Below are 24048 nucleotides of genomic sequence, written 5' to 3' on the forward strand. Positions count from 1 at the left end.
TGAGCGACTTCATTGTCCAAAAACGCTTGCCAGAAGCATTGCTGTTCGAGCTGGTGGGCTGGGATTGTGGCTGGTGATGTCTGCCAACTAGAGGGAAAAACATACTTGACCTCAGCCTTACAGCTGCAGATGAATCAGTCTGTGATGTCATTAGTAAAAGTGGCCAACGCAGAGACTTTTTGGAGTCCATTTGTAAGCTCCCACCTTTACAATGAGAATACTCTCCATGTTGTGTGGCACTATCACTGTGCTAAATGCGATAGACTTCAAATAGGTCTAGCAACTCAAGACTGTACAATGAGTCTCTGAGAATTATCAACAGCAGCAAAATTGTACTCCCAACACAATCTGTAACCTCATGCCTGGCATTTCGCCCAGTCAACCATTACCATCAAGCCAGGGGATAAACCCTGTTTAAATGGAGAGTGCAGGAGGACATGTCAGGAGAAGCACCAGACGTACCAAAAATAATGTCAACCTGGTGAAGTGACAAACGCTATAAGCAGCAAGTACTAGAATCAAGCAATCCCACAACTAATGGACCAGATCGAAGCTCTGCAGTTCTGCCACATCCAGACAATTGGTGGTGGACAATGAAGCAACTCACTGGAGGAGCAGGTTCTCCAAATATCCTCCTCTTCGATGATGGAAAAGCCCAATCCATCAGTGCAAAAGATAAGGATGAAGCATTCACAACAATCTTTAGCCAGAAGTGCTGAGTGGATGATTCATTTCAGCCTCCAACAGTGGTCCCCAGCATCATAAAAACCAGCCTTCAGCCAATTCAGTTCACTTAATGCAATATCAAGAAATGGTTGCAGGCACTGGATATTGTAAAGGTTACAGGTCATGACAACATTGCCACAATAGTACTGAAGGCATGTGCTCCAGAACTTGCCACTCCCCTAGCCAAGCTCTTTCAGTACAGCTACAGCCTGGCATCTGTTCAACAGTGTGGAAAATTGCTCAGGTGTGGCTTGTACACACACAGCAGGACAAGTCTAACCTAGCCAATTACTGTCCCATCAGTCGACTCAAACATCAGTAAAGTGATGAAAGGTGTCATCAACAGTACTATCGAGTAGCACCTGCTCAGTGACACCCGCACCAACCAACCCCACCCCTCTGTGGTGGAACACTTCAACTCCCCCTTCCATTCGGCCAAGGGCATGCAGGTCCTGGGCCGCCTCCATCACCACTCCCTAACCACCCGGCACTTGGAGGAAGAACGTCTCATCTCCCGCCTTGGGACCCTCCAAACCCATGGCATCAATATGGATTTTACCAGTTTCCTCATTTCCCAGTTCCAACCTTCCAACTCTGCACTGCCCTCATGACCTGTCCTACCTGTCCATCTTCCTTCCCACCCATCCGCTCCACCCTCCCCTTCAACCTATCACCATTACCCCCATCTCCATCCATTGCGCACTCAGCTATCTTCCCCCACTCCATTTACCTCTCCACTCCCGAGGCTTCCACCTCATTCCTGATGAAGGGCTTTTGCCTGAAACATCAATTTTCCTGCTTCACGGATGCTGCCTGACCTGCTATGCTTTTCCAGCACCACAGTCTTGACCTTGCTCATTGACTCCCAGTTTGGGTTCCACCAGGGCCGATCAGCTCCTGATCTCATTACAGCATTGGTTCAAGTGTGGACAAAAGAGCTGAATTCCTGAGTGAGAGTGACAGCCCTCTGCATCGAGATCACATTTGACTGAATGTGGCAACAAGAACCCTTAGCAAAACTGGAATCAGGGGCAAGCGATCCACTGTTTGGAGAACACTTCCTGCATGTGCAACATGCAGTGTTTTTGTCAGTGTCAGTCTATCCACTAATGTTAAAGCAAACGTGTTGATTATCTACCCTGTCTATGCCCCTTTTAATTTTATACATCCAAATCATATCCCCTCTCAGTTGCGCCAAGGAAGGTAACCCCAGTCTATCCAATTTCTCTTCGTTAAAACTCTCCAGCCCATGCAGATCCTTCCTGGTAAAGCTCCTCTGCAGTGCAATCACATTCCTCCTATAATGTGGATTCCAGAACTACAACAATACTCAAGTTGTGATCTAAACACTAAGTAAGATCCACAAATATACTTCACAATCTAAATAAATTAAATGTGGAAACTAATTGTCATTTTTCTAAATTTGCTGATGACTGGGTATCAGTGCAATTTGTGAGGAGGATGCAAAGAGAACCTTCATCAACTTAGTGAACAGCTTTGAACATGGCAGATGGAACTTAATATGAATAATTATGAAGTTATTCACTTTGATGGATAAAAGTATATTTCTTAGTGATTGGTAAGTTTGGAAAACCAAAGGAACCTGAGTGTGCTTGCTCAAGAGTAACTAAAAGTTAGTGTGCAGGTACAACAAGCAATTAGACAAGCAAAGGACATGTTGACCTTCGTCACAAGGGGATTTGGTATAGCAGTAGAGATGTTTTGCTGCAGTTGTATTGACCTTTTCTAGTTTTGGTTCCCATCTTTAAAGAGGAATAGTTAATTAGCTTGCTTGGGCATGTTATGACATAGCTGCAGTGCAGGTAGGACTTAACCGAAGACATTCTGGCCCAGAAATAGGGTCACTACCAGTGTGCTACAAAATTTTCTGAGGAGAGGTATACTTATCATAGAGGGAATGCAAGTGTGGTTCACCAGATTAAACTCTGAGATGGCAGGAATGACTTACAAAGATATTGAGAGTCTAGATTTGTGTTCTGTACATTTTGAAGAGCAAAAGGTAAACTCTATAAAACTTACAAAATTCTTAAAAGCCATGATAGGATAGATGTGATTAACATATCTTGTTCGTGGCTGGTAGATTGTGATTAATTCTTAATGGCTTGACAGCCCTAACTTGTTTCATTGCTTCAGATTTCTGGCTTTCACTGGTTCTATCAAGGCATGATGAATTGGAGATTCTTTTGTCGGTCATTACTGAATCCAAGGATTTTTCCTCATGAAAGATTTTTGTTTTGCAGATAATGGATTTATACCTGACACAATGCTTGAGGATGTGATGAAAGCATTGGACCTAGTGTCAGACCCTGAATAGTAAGTATTCCCAACAGTAGTCTGTTCTGCTATAACATATCACTTCTTCAACGTGAATTGAAGAATTTAGACTGTTATTTGTAGAACGTGATCTTTCCTTATCTCTATCGGCTATAACGTGATTCCGGCCCCATTAGCTTAAATGGATTGGCTTTGTGCAATTTTCTTATAATGCCAGATCACACGAGAATGGAACTATGTCATTATATTAGACTCAACTGTACTGTGATATTAAACCTCAAAATAAAAGTGTTAATGTTGTAATTCTTATGATAAGTAAGTAATATCTGAACTTGATTATTGTTGAAGAAAAGAGTTTTGCTTTTGATGCTTTTCATTTTTTAATTATAGCAGATGCAAAAATGCTACATTTTGAAGAGAGCAACAATTCTGCAAGATAAAAGGATGCTGAATAGTTAGCAAATTGACTCGGACTCTGGTGAAAGCATTGTTATGGCAAATGCATAAGGGAACTCATGTCTCTCACTTTTGTTTAATTCAAGAAAGGCTTGCAGTGTGGCACACCACTTGCTAGAAGTTGTATTTATTCACAAGAAGGAATCTGTCCTCTGCAAGAAAAGAAACACGTCCATGCATTGTAATTATTTTTTTGAATTAAACACAAGGGTGAGTGAGAAGATGAGACATGATCTGCAGCGATTCAGAAAAAAATGACCACCACCACCTTAAGGACAACTAAATTAATATATGCAATCAATGGTGGCCGAGCCAGTGACACAAATATCTCACAAATTAATTTTTGAGAAAAGTTACTAGATGCATGCTCCCTGATAATACCTCAGCCAATTAGACTCTACTTCCCATCTAATCAGCAACTTTTTGTCATGCAGTATAAATTATTCACCCCTTCAAAATTTGGCACTTCTTGCATCTCTCCTGCTGACTGCAAAATGAAAGACTTCTGATAATACAATTTTTTTTTGCTGCCAAAAAATATATACTATGTGTAAGCCAACGTATGATCAATCTTTTTCTCTCTCTTTTGTTAAGAATTGTTTAATTTTTGTTCTTATTCTAACAGGCTACCTCTGTCCATGTGGCTACTGTATCTTTAATACCCTGTCTTAGTCTTTAGAACAAGTCTGTTAACTGATACCTTTTAAACCCATTCTATAAATCCAAAACTGCAAAATCCACTGTGTTACGTTTATCTGGATGATCTGTGACATACTCAAATCGCAATAAAGTTAATTAAGCATGATTTGCACTCTGCAAATCCACATACAACTCCTGGTTCATCCATTCAATTCTGAATCCTGTTGTATTATACACATTAACCCACAAGAAAGGCAAAGCTAATTGACCAATTAATTCTTGATTCAGGTTTTTCTCTTTTTAGTTGCCAGGCTTGTGCAGGAAATGGACAAAGGGGAAAAACGTGGACAGTTCTCTTTTAAGCGCAAACACTTCTGTGCCTTTCTGGTCTCCCTTGAGTTCTGAGAGAGGAAAATTAACACTGTTCCACTCATTCCGTTTATGTTTTTGGCTGCACTATTAACAGTGTCCTGAATTTGTCTCAGTCAATGGTTTGTGACTCATCCATTTTTTTAGCAGTATTAGGTGATTAAATAGCCCTTCAATTTTGTATAAAAGGCTGCCAAAACACAGGACTTTTTTATTTATTTTGTTTTTTTCCCTTGATGGATAGCATATCTTTTTCTGCTCTACTTTTCTGAGCATTGTGTATTTTTTATTACTCAAGCTGAATTTTTTTGTTTCAAAAGTACTGGAGAGGATACACAAAATCAATTAACTTTCAAACACACGTAATCAGAAACACGAGATGAAAATAAATTTAAAATTGCAGCAGACGTGCCAAACTTAAGCTTTTCACTCCACACTGGTTTTTCAGCATTCCAAGAGAAAATCCTTTTTCCCTGGAATTGGAAATATGGAAAGCAGGATTATAGTCTGTCAAAAGCAGATAGGGCTGGAATCAATCAGCTGTTGTTTTTAATATGTTGCTTGTTCACAAACTTCAGACAAAATATTTTTGGTGCAGTGGTGGTTTCTCAATCACAAAGTATGTTCTTTAAATATTTCTCCAAGACTTTGTTGTATACTTAGTTGAAGTTGCTTAATTCAGTTTATCTATTCGTCAAAGTTGGTGCTGTTCTATTAACATTGCTTAATTCCAGCTAAAGAATTGTTTATTTTTCCTTCACACTGAAATGACTTAAAATTATCAAGAAGAGAAAATCCAACATGCTGAGATTTACTGTTCCGCAAATGAACTTTCTACATTAAGTCTGGGTTTTCAGTTTAAGAGAGCGTGCTTCAATAAGGATTAAAGTTTTTTTTTAAGATAACAATAGAAGCACAAATATAGCATGGGGGCTATTCAGCCCATCTTGTCCATGCCAGTCCAAAGACAAATAGATGCCCTTTCTTATCCCATCTTCCTGCACACGGCCCATAGCGCTGCAGCACTTGTGGTGAAGATCCTGGTACTTTTTAGGGTCTCTGTTTCCACCACCAACTTCGGCAGCAAAAAGTCCAGGCATCCACCGCCATCTGCATAAAAAAACGTTTGTCCTCATGTCCCTCTGCCACTTAGCTCGAATCTATAATCCCTGATTTTTGAACTCTGTGCCGAGGGAAACAGGTTCCTCCTGTCTACTCTTCATAATTTTGTATACCTCAATCATGTTGCCTCTCAGCTTCTCTGTTCCAAGGAAAACAACCCCAAGCTCTCCAATCTCTCCTCGTAACTACAATTCTGTAGCCCTGGCAACATTCTCAGAAATCTCTGCACACACTCCAGAGAAATTACATCTTTCCTATAATGTGACTAGGACTGTACACAAAACTACAGTGAGAAGATTTGTAGCTCGGGTGCTCGTTGTTGTGGTTCTGTTCGCCAAGCTGGGAATGTGTGTTGCAGACGTTTTGTTCCCTGTCTAAGTGACATCCCATGCAAGGACTGCACAAAACACTACATAGGACAAACAGGAAGACAGCTAACGATCCGCATCCATGAACACCAACTAGCCACGAAACGACACGACCAGCTAACCTTAGTAGCCACACACGCAGATGACAAGCAACATGAATTCGACTGGGACAACACTACTATTATAAGACAAGCCAAACAGAGAACAGCCAGGGAATTCCTAGAGGCATGACACTCATCCACAGATTCAATCAATAAGCACATCGATCTGGACCCAATATTCCAGCGGACAGCTGGAACTGACAACCGGAAGCGGCAGATTCAAACCACTACAAATGTCGGAGGAAAGATCACAGAAGCGCTTCACAGGAGGCTCCCAAACACTGAGGATGACACCTAGACAGGGGACGAAACGTCTGCAACACACATTCCCAGCTCGGCGAACAGAACCACAACAACAGAATTACAGTATTGGTATAAAATATAAAATGTAAAGTGGAGTAAGAAATCTCTGACCTTTAGTTCAATGTTTCAATGAGATCTTTTCTGATCCTCTATGATCCTAAGTCATGAAAAGCATTGGGACATATCTGACTGGTGGGCTGTTAAAGTGTGTCTGTTGCTATATTTTGGGCAACAACTATCTGTTCCAGCTTTCTTCATTGTTAAGGACGAAAGTAATGCCTGAAATTGATTTCAGATCATCTTTTCTCTGCCTGCTATTTGCTTTTTCCCTTAGTTAGAACTATTGTCAGTTAGGGAGATTGTGCATTCAGCTTCATCACCGAACTGAAATGTTGGTCATTGTCTTGTGTTGACCTTGTATTCGCATATTTGTTTGCTTTTTTCAAAGAGAATGCACTGTTTGGAAAAGTTCCCATGTGCTCAACCTTTAAAGAATTCCACAATTTTCACATAACTTAATCAAAATATCCTGAAGCAAAACAAAACGTTTTTCTAAGTTAGTGCAAGTAATTGTGGATAAGCATCATCTCAGTGGGATGTATTGTTCCTGGTTGTGGCCCTTTAAGTATCAACATTTGGATCCTTTTGGAATGAAAATACACTGAACACATCTTTGGATTAATCAGAGGATTTTTTTTCTCCTCTACATAATGCAGTACAGTTTTTAAATGCTGACACATGGAATCTCTGGATTCTACTTGGTCTTTGCTTTCATAAGAAGTTAAACATAAATGACCCGATGTGAGTTTTTCTCCCAAAAAAGGCGATGCAAAGCAAATAGTTTTGAATAGTACCAGATTGTGCTGGCAAAAAAGCCAGCAGCAGTCTAATTCTGGCATCGCTGCTGTGGAGAGAGAGATGAGGAGAAGAGGCGAAAGTTTGTATAGTATAAACATAAGTTATACTTGGGGCCAAATGACCTTCGTGATACTTCAGCTCTGTAACAAATGAAGCTAAGAGTGTTTGTTTATTTGAAAACGACTATTATTGTTGATGCTGAGGCTTCAAATGGCATTTAGATTTTCTTTAACCTAATTTATTAACACTTCATTTTCTAACAAACTCAGGTCTGGTGGCTTATTTGAGTGAATTAATTTTAAACCTTGCACTGCTATCAAAGGTTGATGTGTCACTAGCCAGATTCTTCGCTTGATTTCAATTTTTCTCCCACAATAAAATAAAGGTCAGTTTGAAAAGCCTCCTGCAAAACATTCCTTTCTCTGCTTCTCTTACTTTCTTTCTCCATGCCGTGTCCCTTGCTGTCCATTTTGTTATCGCTTTCTTTCACAAATTGTGAAACTTTGATTCAATGGTGGCATAAAGCAGGTGCTGTCAGATCTGCTGTTCCTTGTCAGCAACATTCACATCCCATGAAAGGATAAAAAATAGTCCACATTTCCAACAAATTGCCTTATGCTTTGACCAAAGTCTAAAGCATCACTATTTATCTGTTACAACAAATGTTTATTCCATAGTTTCTGTCACCAAATTTCTGTTTGAACCTCCTTTCACCCCTATTCCCATCACTTCTCTTAAAACTGTTTCATTGATAAAACTTTAAGAAGTATCTTGCGTAGTCATTCAAAGCTGGCATTAGATAAAATGCAAGCAAAAATCATTTATTTAAGCACTGCATGCAGCTCACTACATGTGCAGCAAAGCTCAAAGGCTTTGGCACCATTCTTAGTTCAGTTCAACTTCTGAATCACCCTCCAGCAGAAAGACCATTCTGATCAAATTTCTCGTTCATAACTATAGTTGCTACCAGTCCAAAATGTGTCTCCTTCTGTTCTTTGGCCTTTCTGTTTTGTTTAGTTTTGTTGATTCAGTTTTCTACCACAAACTCTGAGAACAGTTCCCTTCATTTGATTTTATTCCTGGAGCCCTGAACACAGTCTGTGCATCATCTGCAATGACTTTACCACTTTTCTCCACACATTCACCTTGGAAGTGCTCAATGCTTCCATCCTTCACCCTTCTCTTTCTCGCTGTATACTGCTCTTAATCATTGCATTTTTCAATTAACACTCGCATACCAGTAGTATCTTGCTGTACCACTTGGCCAAATTATTACTTCCAATACAACAGGCATCTATTCTGTCTGACTGACTGATAGAGGTTGAAGATGACCAAAATTTTTGAAATTTAATTCTGAAAGGACCAAATTGATCCTGTATGGCTCTCCTCAAAATCTCAAAACTTTGAACTCCATAAATGCAGATTCAGGTTCTGCCGAATCATACAAAATCTCATTTTTCTATTTGATCCAAGCTCAACTCAGAATTTTGTATCATATTCATCACCAAGGGAACCTCATCCATGTTGACAACATTTTCTTCTTATGCCCTTGTCTTCTCCAATCACTGCACAAAAAAGTCAGTGAATTTGATATTCTAAAGTAAAACCAAGACCTGCGGATGCTGAAAATCTGAAATTGAAACAGATATTGCTGGAGAATCTCAGCAGATCTCACAGCATCTGTGGAAGAACTGAAGAAGGATCTCAGGACTCAAAATCTTAACTCTGCTTTCTCTCTTCAGGAGACCTGCTGACTTTCTCCAGCAATTTGAATTCAACATTCTCTTAATTTACAAATTCACCTCAGAGCTTGTTTCAGCAATCTATCCAGGGATTTTCTCCTCCCCTGCTCTGAATTTCATTCAACTCCTAATAATTAGCAGAGCCTTCAGCCATCATAGTCTTGCACACTTAAGCTATCCATAAACCCTTTTTCTCTTCCTACATCTCTCGCCACATTCAAAGATTTACCAAAACCCTTCACCAGGTGTCATGTAACACTTCCCAAATTATTCAGCTAATTCTGTTCGGCATTCATTTCTGTTCTGTGAAATAACATGGTATGTATTCATTTATTGACTTTAATGAAGTTTATGTTATTATTGGCACCATAAGATCTGCATAAGCACATGCATTATTGCAGTAAAATGTGTGACATGTCCAGAATCTCAGTTTATTTTCTCCAAGTAGCCAAGTGCCATTATATATTTTACATCATCCAAAATTACAAACTGTTTATAATGTGAATACATTGTTCAATATGGCTATTTCAGTGTAATGTTTTCTTTCAGTGTTAACATTATGAAGAACAAGCTAGACCCTGAAGGATTAGGAATCATCTTACTTGGAACGTTTCTACAAGAATTTTTTCCTGAGCAGGTAAAGCTTTTTATTTAGTATTCTAACAAAATGTTTGTCCAATTTGAGGGAAAAAAATGTTAGTACTTCAGTATGTTTTATCACAGAGTTATAGAATCGTAGAGACATATAGCATGTAAATAGACCTTTGGTCCAACTTGTCCATGCCAACCAAATATCCAAAATAAATCCTGTCCCATTTACCAGCCTTTGGGCCAGATCCATCAACCCTTCCTACTCCTATTCATATGCAGATGCCTTTTAAATTCTACCTCTTAGTTATGCCACCAAACCAATTCTGATAGAAGATCAACGTCTTCACTTGGGAAAGAAAGAAAACACAAGCGATAACTGAAATAAAAATACCAGAAAGCAGTCTGATGTAGGATAATTCTATGAATAGCTATTTTTTTCTCTCGCTGCTGTTCCTTATGGGAGGAGAATTGTGAGAAATACCATCTCAAATTTACGGTATGTCGCACTTATACAGAAGTTTATTGGTACATTAATTATGTTGAAAAGATTACTCCTAGGGATTAATATAATGGAAGATTCTAATAATATTGTAATCAAATTCAACCTACATCTCCACTTAATACACTGCCTGTCTGTTGAGTCAGTTGCCATCATGTTCTTCCATAATCTCCCCTTCCACATAAGCGCATGAATTCATATTCACAGCAAACCCTTTAATCTTGCCTTTGGCATTCCCCAATGGTCTAACCTTGGCCTGTCCTTTGATCATGCTATACCTTGGTTACATTATCTAAAAAGACGAATGTCACATATATGCTGCTGATATCCTACTCCACCCTTCTAACACCTCTCTCAACGTTTCTGCTGGTTCTAACTGCTTGCCGTCATCCAATATTGAAATTGTAGAAGTTCCATGCCCCCCCCCCCCCCCCCAAACTAAATACTGAGAAAAGTAAAGCCAGCAGTTCTTGCCATGATGCCATTCCTTTGATGCCACCACCATCCATTTTCCTCTCGACTATCAGAGACTGAACCAGGCTAATCACAGCATCGATGTAGTTGACTCTGAGATGAACTTTCAGCCACTGTGTCCTCGCCAATATGTCCTCGCTTCAACCTCAGTGATATTACTCAACTCTGCCTCTGTCTCTACTCAGTGGTTACTGAAACCCTCATTCATGTCTTTGTTACCTCTCATGTTCCACCCACTTGAGAGCATCCAAACCTCTACTGCCAGTTTCCTAATTTTGTGCCATGATCCATTTCTGTCATCGCTGAACTTTATTTGCTCATTTAATAAGTGCCTCAATTTTAAAATTCCCTCAATTTTAAAATTCTGATTCTTGTTCTCAAATCCCTCCATGACCTACCCTCCCCTCCTTAAAGCCTGTTTTTGATTAAACTTTTAGGCATCAACCATATGTATTATGGGAGGTGGTGACTTCATAACATCACTGGACTATAACCTAGGGTAATATGCTGGGGTTATGGTTTCAAATCAGACCACAGCAGATGGTGAAATTTGAGTTCAGTTAAGAAAAAATCTGGAAGTAAAAGTTAGCTTAATGGTGACCATGTAACCACTATTGATGGCTGTTGAAAAAAAAATCAATGTTGTTCATTAAAGTCTTTTAGGAAAGGAAGTCTGGCCTACATGTGTATTTAGACGCACAGGAATGTGGTTGACTCCTATCTCTTGACTCTGGGCATTTTGGAATGGGTAACAAATACTGGTTCAGCCACATCCCATGGATGTCTTTTTTTTATCTAACTTGTGAACACCCTGCATGCTTTTATGTCAGTCCCTTCCCAGACTTGCCCTATGTGAAATAAATGATGATGCTTTAATCTTTTTCCTTTCTTTACCCTCCCCCACCATAAAGATCCTCTTGTTCATTCTGCAGTATTGGGCCCAATTAAACTTTAAATAAATGTGTTTAACACATTTAAATAAATGTGTTAAACTGAAGATTGGTTTTGTAAAGCCTATTTGCTAACTTCTAAAATATTTTTTTCTTGAATTCTGCATTCCATTCTTGGTCTTTTAAAATGTGCAGGTTTTAGAATCTGTACCTTTATATTGTAGCGACTGCTAAATATCAGGCAGCTGGTACAAAACTTCATCATCATTGTGTTCCTGGTAAACATTCACCAGCAAGTAAGATTTCCCCTTTTGACATTATCTACACAGGCTCTTTTATAAAATTGTAATTCCAAGCTTTTTAAAAAATTGTGTTTTGTACTGTGCAGGAAAAGGGATACATTTTGAACCAACACTATATGTGGTATAGTTAACCTTAGTAAAAGTTCACATTTAGAAACTAAATTTAGGTGGTCAGCAAAAGAAATCTGGAGCCTGTGTAAATATAAATAAGGAAGATCCGATTTAAAATCTTATGAGAAAGTGGCAAAATTATTTGTTTATTAACATAAATAACTATTTTTGCAAGCATCACTTGGTGATTGCCTCAATATTTTTCAAATACATTTCCTGTTTGATTTAACTTCAAACTCAAAAGGTTCACGGATAGTAAACTAGACTCCAGATAATTTTTTGAAAATGTGTTGCTGGAAAAGTGCAGCAGGTCAGGCAGCATCCAAGGAACAGGAGAATCGACGTTTCGGGCATGAGCCCTTCTTCAGGACCCATGCCCAAAACGTCGATTCTCCTGCTCCTTGGATGCTGCCTGACCTGCTGCGTTTTCCAGCAACACATTTTCAGCTCTGATCTCCAGCATCTGCAGTCCTCATTTTCTCCAGAGAATTTTCTGTCAACTGACAGAATTAAAAATGCTATCTTTTTATTGCATTGACAATTCTATATAGTTTACACAAACAATAGAGTTTATAATAGCCAAGCAAAACTCATGCAATCATTCGTGGAGTTACACAAATTCACAGCCTCCTTCATTCCTTTAGAATAGTAATCATAGATTTATATAGGCTGTATTGCAAATCTGCAATTTTCCTTTAATGGAGAGAGAGAATAAAAGTAAGTAAATATTGTAGTGAAGTTATCAGTCAGGAAAAATGTGAAGCAAAATGTAAGGAGGAACAGAATAAAAATGTGGAAAGAGGTTACGGTAGAGAAATATACATTACTATTACTTTGTATCTTTGGAGCAATGTGATTAATACAGTTTTTACCATTCTTAACTAAATTTATTGTTGTAGTCCAATGCACACCCTCCGATGAACACCTTACACCAGGCAACCAGATCCCTACAAAGTATTTAATCTTGATAGCATCAGTTTTAGGGCCTTAACCTTTGTATGGAATTGTAAATCTCGTTCTCACATTTAATAGCAATGGCCCAGCATGTTAATAAATTAACAATTTATTGTACAATATTTCCATTGAGTATGTTCTGTAATGTTTGGGATATCCATTTGCATTCTTTACTAGCTTAATTATTTGTAATTATATTGGTATTGATTGTATTGGCAGGATGATCATCAAATTGAAAGAAATTTCCTGGTGTGAGGATGCTTGTGAACCACTGGGGTTATCACTGTGTAATGCAATGAAATATGTGTTAAATTCGGAATAAGACCTAAATTAAAAGGCAGAACTACAAATGTAATAGTCTATGCATTATTACTAAATTTGCGAGCAGTAGGATAACTGAGATTATTGTGGGAGAGGTGGGTTTCAATTCATGCCTCTTCTTGGATATGTGGAACAATCCATCTTCTGCAACTACACTGGCCCCACCCCCCACCTTTTCCTCCGCTACATCGATGACTGTATCGGCGCCGCCTCGTGCTCCCACGAGGAAGTTGAACAGTTCATCCACTTCACCAACACCTTCCACCCCGACCTCAAATTCACCTGGACAGTCTCAGATTCCTCCCTCCCCTTCCTCGACCTTTCTATTTCCATCTCAGGCGACCGAATCAACACGGACATCTACTACAAACCGACCGACTCCCACAGCTACCTGGACTACACCTCCTCCCATCCTGCCCCCTGTAAAAACGCCATCCCATTCTCCCAATTCCTTCGACTCCGCCGCATCTGCTCCCAGGAGGACCAGTTCCAAAAACGCACAACACAGATGGCCTCCTTCTTCAAGGACCGCAATTTCCCCCCCGACGTGGTCGACGATACCCTCCACCGCATCTCTTCCACTTCCCGCTCCTCCGCCCTTGAACCCCGCCCCTCCAACCGCCACCAGGACAGAACCCCACTGGTCCTCACCTACCACCCCACCAATCTCCATGTACAGCGCATCATCCGCCGTCATTTCCGCTACCTCCAAACGGACCCCACCACCAAGGATATATTTCCCTCCCCTCCCCTCCCCTATCAGCATTCCGTAAAGACCACTCCCTCCGTGACTCCCTCGTCAGATCCACATCCCCCACCAACCCAACCTCCACTCCCGGCACCTTCCCCTGCAACCGCAGGAGGTGCAAGACTTGCGCCCACACCTCCCCCCTCACCTCCCTCCAAGGCCCCAAAGGAAACTTCCATATCCGCCACAGATTCACCTGCACCTCCACGCATATCATCTATTGCATCCTCTGCACCCGATGTGGCCTCCTCTATATTGGGGAGACAGGCCGGCTACTTGCGGAGCGTTTCAGAGAACACCTCTGGGACACCCGGACCAACCAACCCAACCACCCTGTAGCTCAACATTTCAATTCCCCCTCCCACTCCACCAAGGATATGCAGGTCTTTGGACTCCTCCATCGTCAGACCACAACAAAACGACGGTTGGAGGAAGAACGCCTCATCTTCCGGCTAGGAACCCTCCAACCACAAGGGATGAACTCGGATTTCACCAGTTTCCTCATTTCCCCTCCCCCCACCCTGTCTCAGTCAAATCCATCAAATTCAGCACCGCCTTCCTAACCTGAGATCTTCTTCCCGACCTCTCCGCCCCCACCCCAGTCTGACCTATCACCCTCACCTTGACCTCTTTCCACCTATCACATTTCCGACGCCCCTCTCCCAAGTCCCTCCTCCCTACCTTTTATCTTAGCCTGCTGGACAAACTTTCCCCATTCCTGAAGAAGGGCTTATGCCCGAAACGTCGATTCTCCTGTTCCCTGGATGCTGCCTGACCTGCTGCGCTTTTCCAGCAACACATTTCCAGTTCAATTCATGGAAGACTGGCAGTAGTGATGAGCAAACAGGCAGCTGTTCCACCAAGGCAGGTTTAAGCACCAGAGTCTTGAAAATCTGTTCAGCTAGGTCTGAAGGGAGACATTTAAACTAATTAGTAGGGTGGGGAAAGGTTCCTATGGTGGAAATGTGGATGCTAATGATAGCCCAGTTACACTCTGGCTATTAGTTCCAAGTTGTAACAGGAAGTCATAGAGCATGCAAACAGAAAAGTGCACCAACAAATAAAGTAGGGAAAAAAATTGGTCCAAAAACAAAATTATCTGAACAATCACAGCATTCATAACAAGAATAATGAATTGAAAGTACAAGTAGAAATAAATCACACTACAGGCATGTTTATAAAGTGACCAAGGCTGGGACCTGAGTATTCAAGGATGTTAACATTTTGAATGGGCAGGAAGAAAAAGATGGAGGCAGGTTTGCTCTGTTAATAAAGGATAAAATCAATGCATAGTGAGAAATGATGTTTGTTGAGATAATCAAGAAATCGAATCAATTGGAGCAGTGATAAGAAATTCATTGATGGGAATAGTTCATAGGCCCCGTAACTGTAGTTACTCTGAAAGACTGAGTATAACTTGAGAAATAATGGAGATTTGTAAAAGGTACTGCAGTAATTACAGCCTATTTTTATTCTTCAAGAAAGAAACAAATTGACAAAACAGCCTGGAGGATAAGTTTGGAAAGAGTACACGAGACAGTTTCTTAGGAAAAGATATTCTGTTACGAACCAGGGAACAGACCATATTAGACCTGGTAATGTGTCATGAAACAGAATTAAGTAATGACTTCACAGGGAAGGATTTTCTAGGCAAGAGCTTTCATAACATGATCTAATTTCATAATTGATTTGAGGATGAGCAACCTGGATCTAAAACAATTGCATATAGATATAAATAAAAGCAGTTTCATGGGCATGATGTCAAAGTTGGCTAAAGTGGACAAGTGGGAGATATTTAAGGAGATCATTTGGCTCTCACCAAAAATGTATTTCATTGAGAAAGAAAAACTGAGAAAGCAGTTCCATCTAAGCTAAGAAAGTTAAGGATTCTATAACATTGAAAATAAAAGGTTTGCAAAGCTTAATAGTAGACCAAAAGATTGGGATTTCTTTTAGAATCCAACAAAAGATAACTAAAACAAAAAATGAAAAAATTAGAAACCAAGAGAAAATGAGCGAGAAATATTGAAACAGACAGTAAATGCTCCTACTAGTCTATAAAATGGAAAAGTATAGCTAAAGTAAGCATCCGTTCGTTAGTGGATGAGACTAGGGAATTAATCAGAAACAAGTAAATGACAGAGGCTTTGATTAAGCATTTTGTATCTATCTCCACAGTTGGAAACCCAAAAGCAACCCAAACATAGTAGAAAATCAGGAGACAAAAGAGTTGGAAGAATTGAAATCAAGCACAACACTTCGAAAAAGTGTACGAGGATGCCTAATAGGAATAAAGGCTAATAAGTCCCCTGAACCCAATGGCTTCTATGTAATGATCTGAAACAAATAATAGGAAAATATATGGGTGTACTGGTAGTGATAGTCCAAAATTCCCTTGATTCTGGAAAAGTCCCAGCAACTTGGATAGCTGCATGTGGAACACATCTATTCGAGGAAGACAGGAAGCGTTAGACCAGTTAGACTCACATCTGCCATTGGAGAAAATACTAAAATCATTATTAAGGAGATAATGGGACACTCAGAAAACTATAATGCAAATAGTGTTGTGTAGGAAATTAACAAATTAATTACAGTTCTTTGAGGATGTAACAGACAGTGTTAGGAGAGTGGAATCATTTTGTGCATTTAGATTTTTAAGGGTCACATAAAAAGATTCCCACGCAAGTTGTATGTTCATGGCTTTGGGGTGATAGCTTTGTTTGAACAGTTATTTGAACATCTTACAGGAAACAGAAGAGTCAGGACAAATGGTAATTTTCAACTTGACAAACTGTAACTAGTGAGCTGCTACTATGATCAATACTAGGACCTCAGCGAGTTGGAATCTATATTAATACTGTGAATGGAAATGGTAAATTATAGCCAAATGTTTAGCATTAGAGAGATAGGTAAGAAAGCAACTTGAGAATAATACTAAGGGATACAGATAAATCAATTGAGTGGGCAAAGCTTTGGCAAATGAAGTATAATGTGGGAAAATGTGCAGTTATCTACTTTGGCAGGGTAGAAGAAAAATACAATGTAATTTACTCAGAGAAGGATCGCAAGTAGCTGTGGTAAAATGAGATCAGTTTCCTCATACATGAATGACAAAACATTAGCATGCAGTCACAGTAAGTAATTTGGAAAGTAAATGAAATGTTGGCCTTTATTGCAATGGCGATAAGGTATAAAAATAGATAATTCTTGCTACAACTGAGTGGTACGGTGGCTCAGTGGTTAGCACTGCTGCCTCTCAGTGCCAGGGTCCCGGGTTCAATTCCAGCCTTGGATGATTGATTGGAGTTTGCATATTCTCCCCGTGTCTAGATGGGTTTCTCTGGGTGCTCCGGTTTCCTCCCACAATCCAAAGATGTGCAGGTTAGATGGATTGACCATGATAAAAGTCTCTAGCAGAGTTATGGGGATGGGATGGTGGGGGTGGATCTGAGTCTGGGTGGGATGTTCTTTGGAGGGTCAATGCAGACTTTATGAATGGCCTCTTTCTGCACTGTAGGGATTCCGTGACTGTACAGTTTTGGTCTCCTTACTTAAGGGAAGGTTTATTGCGTTTGCAAGCAATTCAGAATAGGTTTACTTGGCTGATTTTTGGGATAAAGGAATTATGTTATGAGGGAAAGTTGAACAGTTTGGGCTGATGCTCATTGAGGTTCAGAAGAATGATTGTGTTGAAATATGATTCTGAGGGAGCTTGACCAGGTAATGCTGAGAGGATGTTTCACCTTGTGGGAAATCTAGAACCAAAACACCACAGTTTAAAACAAAATCTCTAATTTAAATCTGAGATGAGAAATTTCTTCTTTCAAAATTTGTTTTTATTTGGAATTCTGTTCCAAGGAGTACAGTAGAATCTGAATTGTTGACTGTATTCAAGGCTGCATTTGATTTTTGATTGACAGGGAGTCGAGGGTGATGGCATCGCACAGTGAGATGGAAATCAGGGTACAATTAGATCAGCATGATTTAATTGAATGGTGGTACAGGCACAGGGATCAAATAGCTGACTCCTGGTTCTATTTACTGTATTATGTTCAAACTAGAATACATAGAAAACTAGGAGGCAGTGTATGGTCTCACTTTATGGCACAATTGACATTGAAAGGGTGAAATACATAAAATTCTTTGGATGCTTGACAGAGTTGTTGTGTAAAGGTTGTTTCCCCTTGTGAGAGAATTTCAGACCAGAAGAACAGAATCTCAGAATAAGGGGTTGCCCATTTAAAATGGAGATGAGGAGGAATTTATTCTCTGAAGGCAGTGAATTGGTGGAAGCCTGTTAGGGCTGGATCGTTAATTATATTCAAAGCTGAAATCAACAGATTTTTAATCAGTAAGGGAATGAAAGGTTACAGGGAAAGGCAGCAAAATGGCGTTGAGGATTATCAGATCAGCCTGCAAGTTGACGCAATAGGCCAATTGGCCTACTTCTGCTTCTGCATCTTATGGTCTTAGAATATGTTTATAATAAATCTATTTGAAGTGCTTTATACTCTGTGGTTGAAAATACACGTAGCAAAGTTCAGATTATGCTGGGTTCAAAGTTTTTCTTGTAACAACTATGAAATAGATAAAAGCATCTATGCAGCCAATTATCTCATTAAACAGTTGAGTCTTATTTTATGGATTCTTATTTGTAATTGTGAAATTTCAATTAGAGTATCATCTGTAATTGTTACTGCATTTTATTCAACACTTTCAAAGTCCTTGGTTGTACAAAGGTTTAAACAAATGATGCACTGGAATATTTTCAATTATCTCATTTTCTAAACATATTGAAACTTCCTGAAAAAATGATTTCCACAGCATTCTAAGATGGTTAAGACTCACACAACACCAGATTATAGTCCAACAGGTTTATTTGGAAGCACTAGCTTTCGGAGCGATGTTCCTTCATCAGGTGGTTGTGGAGTATAAGGTTGTGAGACACAGAATTGGCAAACCAGGTGGAGAAAGCATCCAACATTGCATCCATTGTTACTTTTCCACTCATACTTAAGCACATTTTGCCAAATGCAAAATTTGCTGTGAATCAGCATAATCTTTCAGCATTTTAACACAATTTGCTTAAAACATATACATTGATATATTTAATAATATAAACTGAATTATAACCAAAAAATTCATTTGTCAATTTTTATCAGTTACCTGTGTGTAATCAAATTTTATTTTACTGATTTTTTTTTAAATTAAACTAGCATAACAATTTCCTACTTATACTGTATTCCAGTAGTTTATTTCTTAGTACATTTACTTTCATAAGCTTATTAGGTTAGTCCTAATAAGCCCAGAAACTTGTTTTCTGCCTGAGAATTCAAGTGAGATTAAAAGAAACTCCAATCATGATTAATTTCAGCTGGGAGGGTTTTGATGCCTTCTTTAAACCAACATATACAATCTGAAACATTTGAGTTCCACTTAAAATATAAAGATCTTTTACATCAGTTAGACTTACTTCAGCCAGGTAGTGCTGAGAAATTAGCACAGCTGATCAGAAACTCCAGGCCTTAATCTAAACATTTTCTTCAGTAATTGGGTGCTATGCGCTTCTAATTTTCCTAATTTAATGAGAATCTCTGTGCTGTGTGCCTGAACATTTATTTGTGATAATAATTACTCAATTAGATCAATTGACAACTCTGAGTTAATTATTGTGTGACTAATATAATGTGATAAGCAGTATTGAATCCCAGTGCTGTAAAGTGCACTTGGGAAAACTCAAGTGTAAAATCTATGTAAACGTCTCCCATTCTGTTTTACTTTCAGGAATCTACCATTCCCGATTCATTTACTGTGTATCACTACAATGGGTTGAAGCAGTCTAACCACAGTGAAAAGGTGAGGCAAGAATAGAGTTTAACTGTTAATTATCTGTCACTTCCTGATTTGAATATGTGCATATCAACAATATCAATGAAGATTTTTTTTTGAGGAATTTACACTTCATGTTTTGGTATTATCCAAACCATAAGTGCACTTATATTAAAAATAAATACTGGTGTAAATATAGAATTATACAGCACAGTAGACCATTTGGTTCATCGTACCATTGTCAAACTTTTGAGAGATATCCAATTAAATCCACTCTTGAACTTATTTTCCCCATAGCCTTGTGATTTTTATCCTAGTTCAAGCTATTGAAGCATTAAAGCAGTAGTAGAAAGGTGAGGTTTTGAAATCATTTTAAGCTCCAATTTTAATCTGACACATTGGATGAGAAACTAAGTAATTGTGCTGTGAGTAGGACACAACACTCTCAATCTTTTAGCTGTGGTTCTTCAGGGATAACGTTCAAGTCCATATTGCTATGGGGAATCCTGCCTGCCAGCTGCAGGCATTAGAAAGTCCGATGGCTGTTGCCAATCATTTTCTAGCCTAAAAGTCTGCCAGTGGTGCAGGCTGGTAAAATGACCTCTTTTTGCATTGCCCTGTAAGTAGTTTCAGAACTGTATTAACAAGATTGTTCAGCATTTTATTGAAAGCAAAAAGAAAGAGGCAGGGAAACAAATCTGTTTTTATAGGCCTGTTCCTGAGGTTCTTGAGACCCTCCCCCAGAAAAGGTTACGGTACATTCTCCAGTAAAGGAAAAACAGGTTGATTAAACACTTCATTTTTATTACCTTAAAACAAACCTTTACCAACCACTGGGAACAATTAGACATTGCAGAGAATGAAAGCCTCAGTGACCTTTCACTGTGCATCCAGCCACTTGCTTGGGAGTTGAAAGAACTCTCACCTCTTAATTTGGAATCCTCATGATCCTTTTTTTTCATTTGCTGTGTTCTTTTAGGTCAAAAGATTAAGTATACCTCACACAGCTGTCCTGAGCATTAAATGAAGTTAATGAGGCTGTTTGTGCTTCGTGTGAAAGCCTTCCTGGTCATAGAATGCTTTATTAGTTTCACGTTTCACATTTCTAGTTTCACATGACTTTACTGCTTGTTTTATAATATACTGGCCATGCCTAAAAATATACTTGTAAAATAAACAATACATGCTTTTCAATTGATGAAATACCTTTCAGCTCTTCGAGCTATTAAAGTGATGTTTCTTCTGTTCTTCAAAAGGTTATGTATGTTGAGGGAACTGCTGTTGTCATGGGTTTTGAGGATCCAATGGTGCGAACTGATGACACTCCAATCAAACGCTGTTTGCAAACTAAATGGCCGTACATAGAGCTCATGTGGAATACAGACCGGTCACCGTCCTTAAATTAATTCTAATAATTCCGAAACCAAACAACCTTCCAAATACTGTAAGCTATATTGCATTTTAAATCTGTACACAGTTGCTGCTAACTGGAATGTAGTGTCCCTGAAGTCCTTAAGAAACTGTAGACCTTAATTATCCTAATGACTGTTGATAAAGATCCAAGTCACTGTCGTTGACTGTTAATCAAAAGATTATCCATAGTCAACTGGAATGTGTTGTCAAATGACTAAGACAGAGGAGAAATTGTTTATTACATTATCCTTGATGTATTAAATAAAAGTTCCTTAAATTAGTGGTATAGAGAGTGACATGTATGGATTTGGGCCTGTAATTCTGTGTCCTGTCACCCCCACCAGCTTTGAGATGGAGCAGGTCTCCTGATCATTAACTGTCAAAGGTGTAGACCCTGATGGCTGTCTACAGACCTAGTCTGAATAGCAGGTCCAAAAGGAACAATGCATTTCCTCAAAAACCAAAAGTGTCAGATTAAGATGGTAATTTCCTTCTGTTAGTAAATCTGCTGCAGCCTTTGGAAGACCCAATGCAACATCTTCATACAGCTGTCATTTATAGGTCCCCTTCTATAACCCAAAAATCTACATCAGCCATGAAAAGCTTGCCTTGATGTTGGAGCAGTTGTCAACATTAGCTATTTCTCCACCAGAGAACTTAGATCATTTTCACAGCACAATCCAGAGGAACCAGATTCAGTTGCAAATTGAAGAATTTGACTCATGTTTGAAACCAAGTACAAATTTTTACGTCTTCAAGAGTTGCTCAGAATATTCTAAATAAGAAATGAAAATAAATATGCCGGGAAAGCTGAACTGGTTAGACAATATCTATGAAGGGGCACAGTATGATATTTCAGTTTTCTATCCTGATGGAAGATAATTTTTATCTGAAATGAGAACTCTGCTTTGGTCCATAGATGCTGCCTGACCTGCTGAGTTTATCTAACACCTTTGTTTTTATTTCACATTTCCAGCCTCTGTAGCATTTAAATTATTTTCAATTCTTCGACAGAGTGCAAGTGTTGCTAGATAAGCCAGCATTTGTTGCCTGTCCATAATTGCCCCTGAGAATGTGCTGGTGTGCTGCTTTCATGAACTGCTGCAGTCCTTATGGTGTAGATACATCCACAGTGCTGAATCAGAGCATATTTTTTCAAATGACTTTTCAGATAACAAATTCTTCTGAGCAACACCATTCACTCAATTGGTTGTACTTCCATACATTTCATAAGACTCACCATAAAAGACATCCCCAACAATAATAATCCCTGATGTTGTGTGTGAGCAGAGAAAATGGAGTTGCCAACTGGACGTTTTCTTTGCAAAACGTGTTCCAGCTGATTGCAGAAACATTGCATGGAATCTCTTTAGTGATGTCAATGGAGCACATCTGCTTCAACACACTAGCATTCTGCTGTGCTCCTCAGGGAACCCGGTACCAAAATGCTATTCTCAAACAGTAGGGGTCAGTTCAAAACTGAGGGTCAAAGACAGCATGGATCATAAATGTAATTAGGAAGGAAGAAGCAAATTACTTTGGAAAAACTGTACCCCTCAAGATGCATGCAGTTGCCCTTTTAAGTTAAAGTACATGAATTTTAATTTTAATGTAAACAGAATTGACAGCATCCTGTCTAACTGGGTCCAGTAAGTGAGTTTATTTATCTTCAACATCCCATGAACTTAACCAGTGACAGTGACTAAAAACTTTATCTTTTACAGTGATCTCTTGGGGAGGGGGATGAAAAAGATTCCTGGAAATGTTTGGATGAGCCATTTGTTTTACTTTGCGGTGCATTGCAATATGTTTTTAACTACCAGCTGAACCTGAGTATATGGCTCTCAGTAATATACTGGAATTCTGTAGTTTACATTTTTGAAAAAGTACCACGATGAAAGCCATAGAGGTAAAATATTGATCTAAATTGTGGCTAAGTACAATGTGATACATTCTGAACCTTTTCAGTGATTAATGCAGCTTATATCTGAAGTTATCCAACTGTACTGGCAAGACTTTCCTTTTGTCAAAATTACATGTGTTCACCAGTGTTCATGTATATTTAAATTCCGCTTGTTAGACTGCATGAAAAATGAACAATTTATTGTGCATAAAACTCTGTGTTCTTATTTATTATGATTTGGCAGTTGGCCTAAAATAAAAATACTGTTGAAAAATGTTCTTGAATTATTTTCTTAATGCACTTGAGCTAATTTGATTGTTTTGTTATTTCAACCTTTTCTAAGCTGAACAGGAACTTATTGTAAAATTATTTTTCATTTCATTCCTTTCAAAACAGTAATTTTATCTGTAAAGAATTTCTTTAGCAATAAATGGTCCATGTTTCATATTATTGGAGAATATTAAAATAATTCACTTGATCCTAGAAATTCTTATTTTGTGTTTTTGTTAAAGAACCATTTTGATAAACTTCTGAACCATTAGAAAGACATCAGAATGGTGTATTGCCTCCCTGGTGCCAGGGTCAAGGATATCTCTGAGCGGATGCAGAATATTCTGGAAGGGGAGAGTGACCAGCAGAAGGTTGTTATACACGTTGGTACCAATGATATAGGTAGAGAGTGGGATATGGTTCTGCAAAGAGAATACAGGAGATTATAAAGTAAGTTCTCGAGGGTAACAGTATCTGGATTACTCCCAATGCCGTGTGTTAGTAAAAGTAGGAAGAGAAGGATAGGGCAGATGAACGCATGGCTAAGGAGCTGGTGTAAGGGGCAAGGATTCACATTTTTGGACTATTGGGATCTCTTCTGGGGTAGAAGTGACCTGTAGAAGAAGGATGGGTTGCACATGAATTGGAAGGGGACCAATATCCTGGTGGGGAGATTTGCTGATGCTACTCAGGACATTTCAAACTAGTAGGGGATGGGAAGTGGGCGAAGGGAGACCCCCAAAGAGGTAGTGAGAAAAGAGATA

General features: G+C 39.1%; 1 protein-coding gene across 2 annotated transcripts in view; it reads left to right on the forward strand.

Moving 5' to 3' along the window:
* Window positions 1-23292, forward strand: part of mindy3 (MINDY lysine 48 deubiquitinase 3) — a 134788-nt gene extending 111496 nt beyond the window's left edge. The window contains exons 12-16 of one of the 2 annotated variants that reach the window (XM_043690320.2): window positions 2988-3060; window positions 9529-9616; window positions 19654-19725; window positions 20955-21142; window positions 22836-23292. In XM_043690320.2, the coding sequence (XP_043546255.1) occupies window positions 2988-3060; window positions 9529-9616; window positions 19654-19725; window positions 20955-21104 (383 nt within the window). In that variant the 3' untranslated portion in view covers window positions 21105-21142; window positions 22836-23292. Of the gene's footprint in view, window positions 1-2987; window positions 3061-9528; window positions 9617-19653; window positions 19726-20954 lie in introns of both variants that reach the window. The other variant, XM_043690319.2, reaches the window with a different exon arrangement.
* Window positions 23293-24048: the final 756 nt, after the last annotated feature.

Source organism: Chiloscyllium plagiosum, unplaced genomic scaffold (assembly GCF_037043375.1).
Source record: "Chiloscyllium plagiosum isolate Xiang-an unplaced genomic scaffold, Cpla_swu_hap1 HiC_scaffold_5, whole genome shotgun sequence".
In the NCBI taxonomy this organism is placed as follows: Eukaryota; Metazoa; Chordata; class Chondrichthyes; order Orectolobiformes; family Hemiscylliidae; genus Chiloscyllium; species Chiloscyllium plagiosum.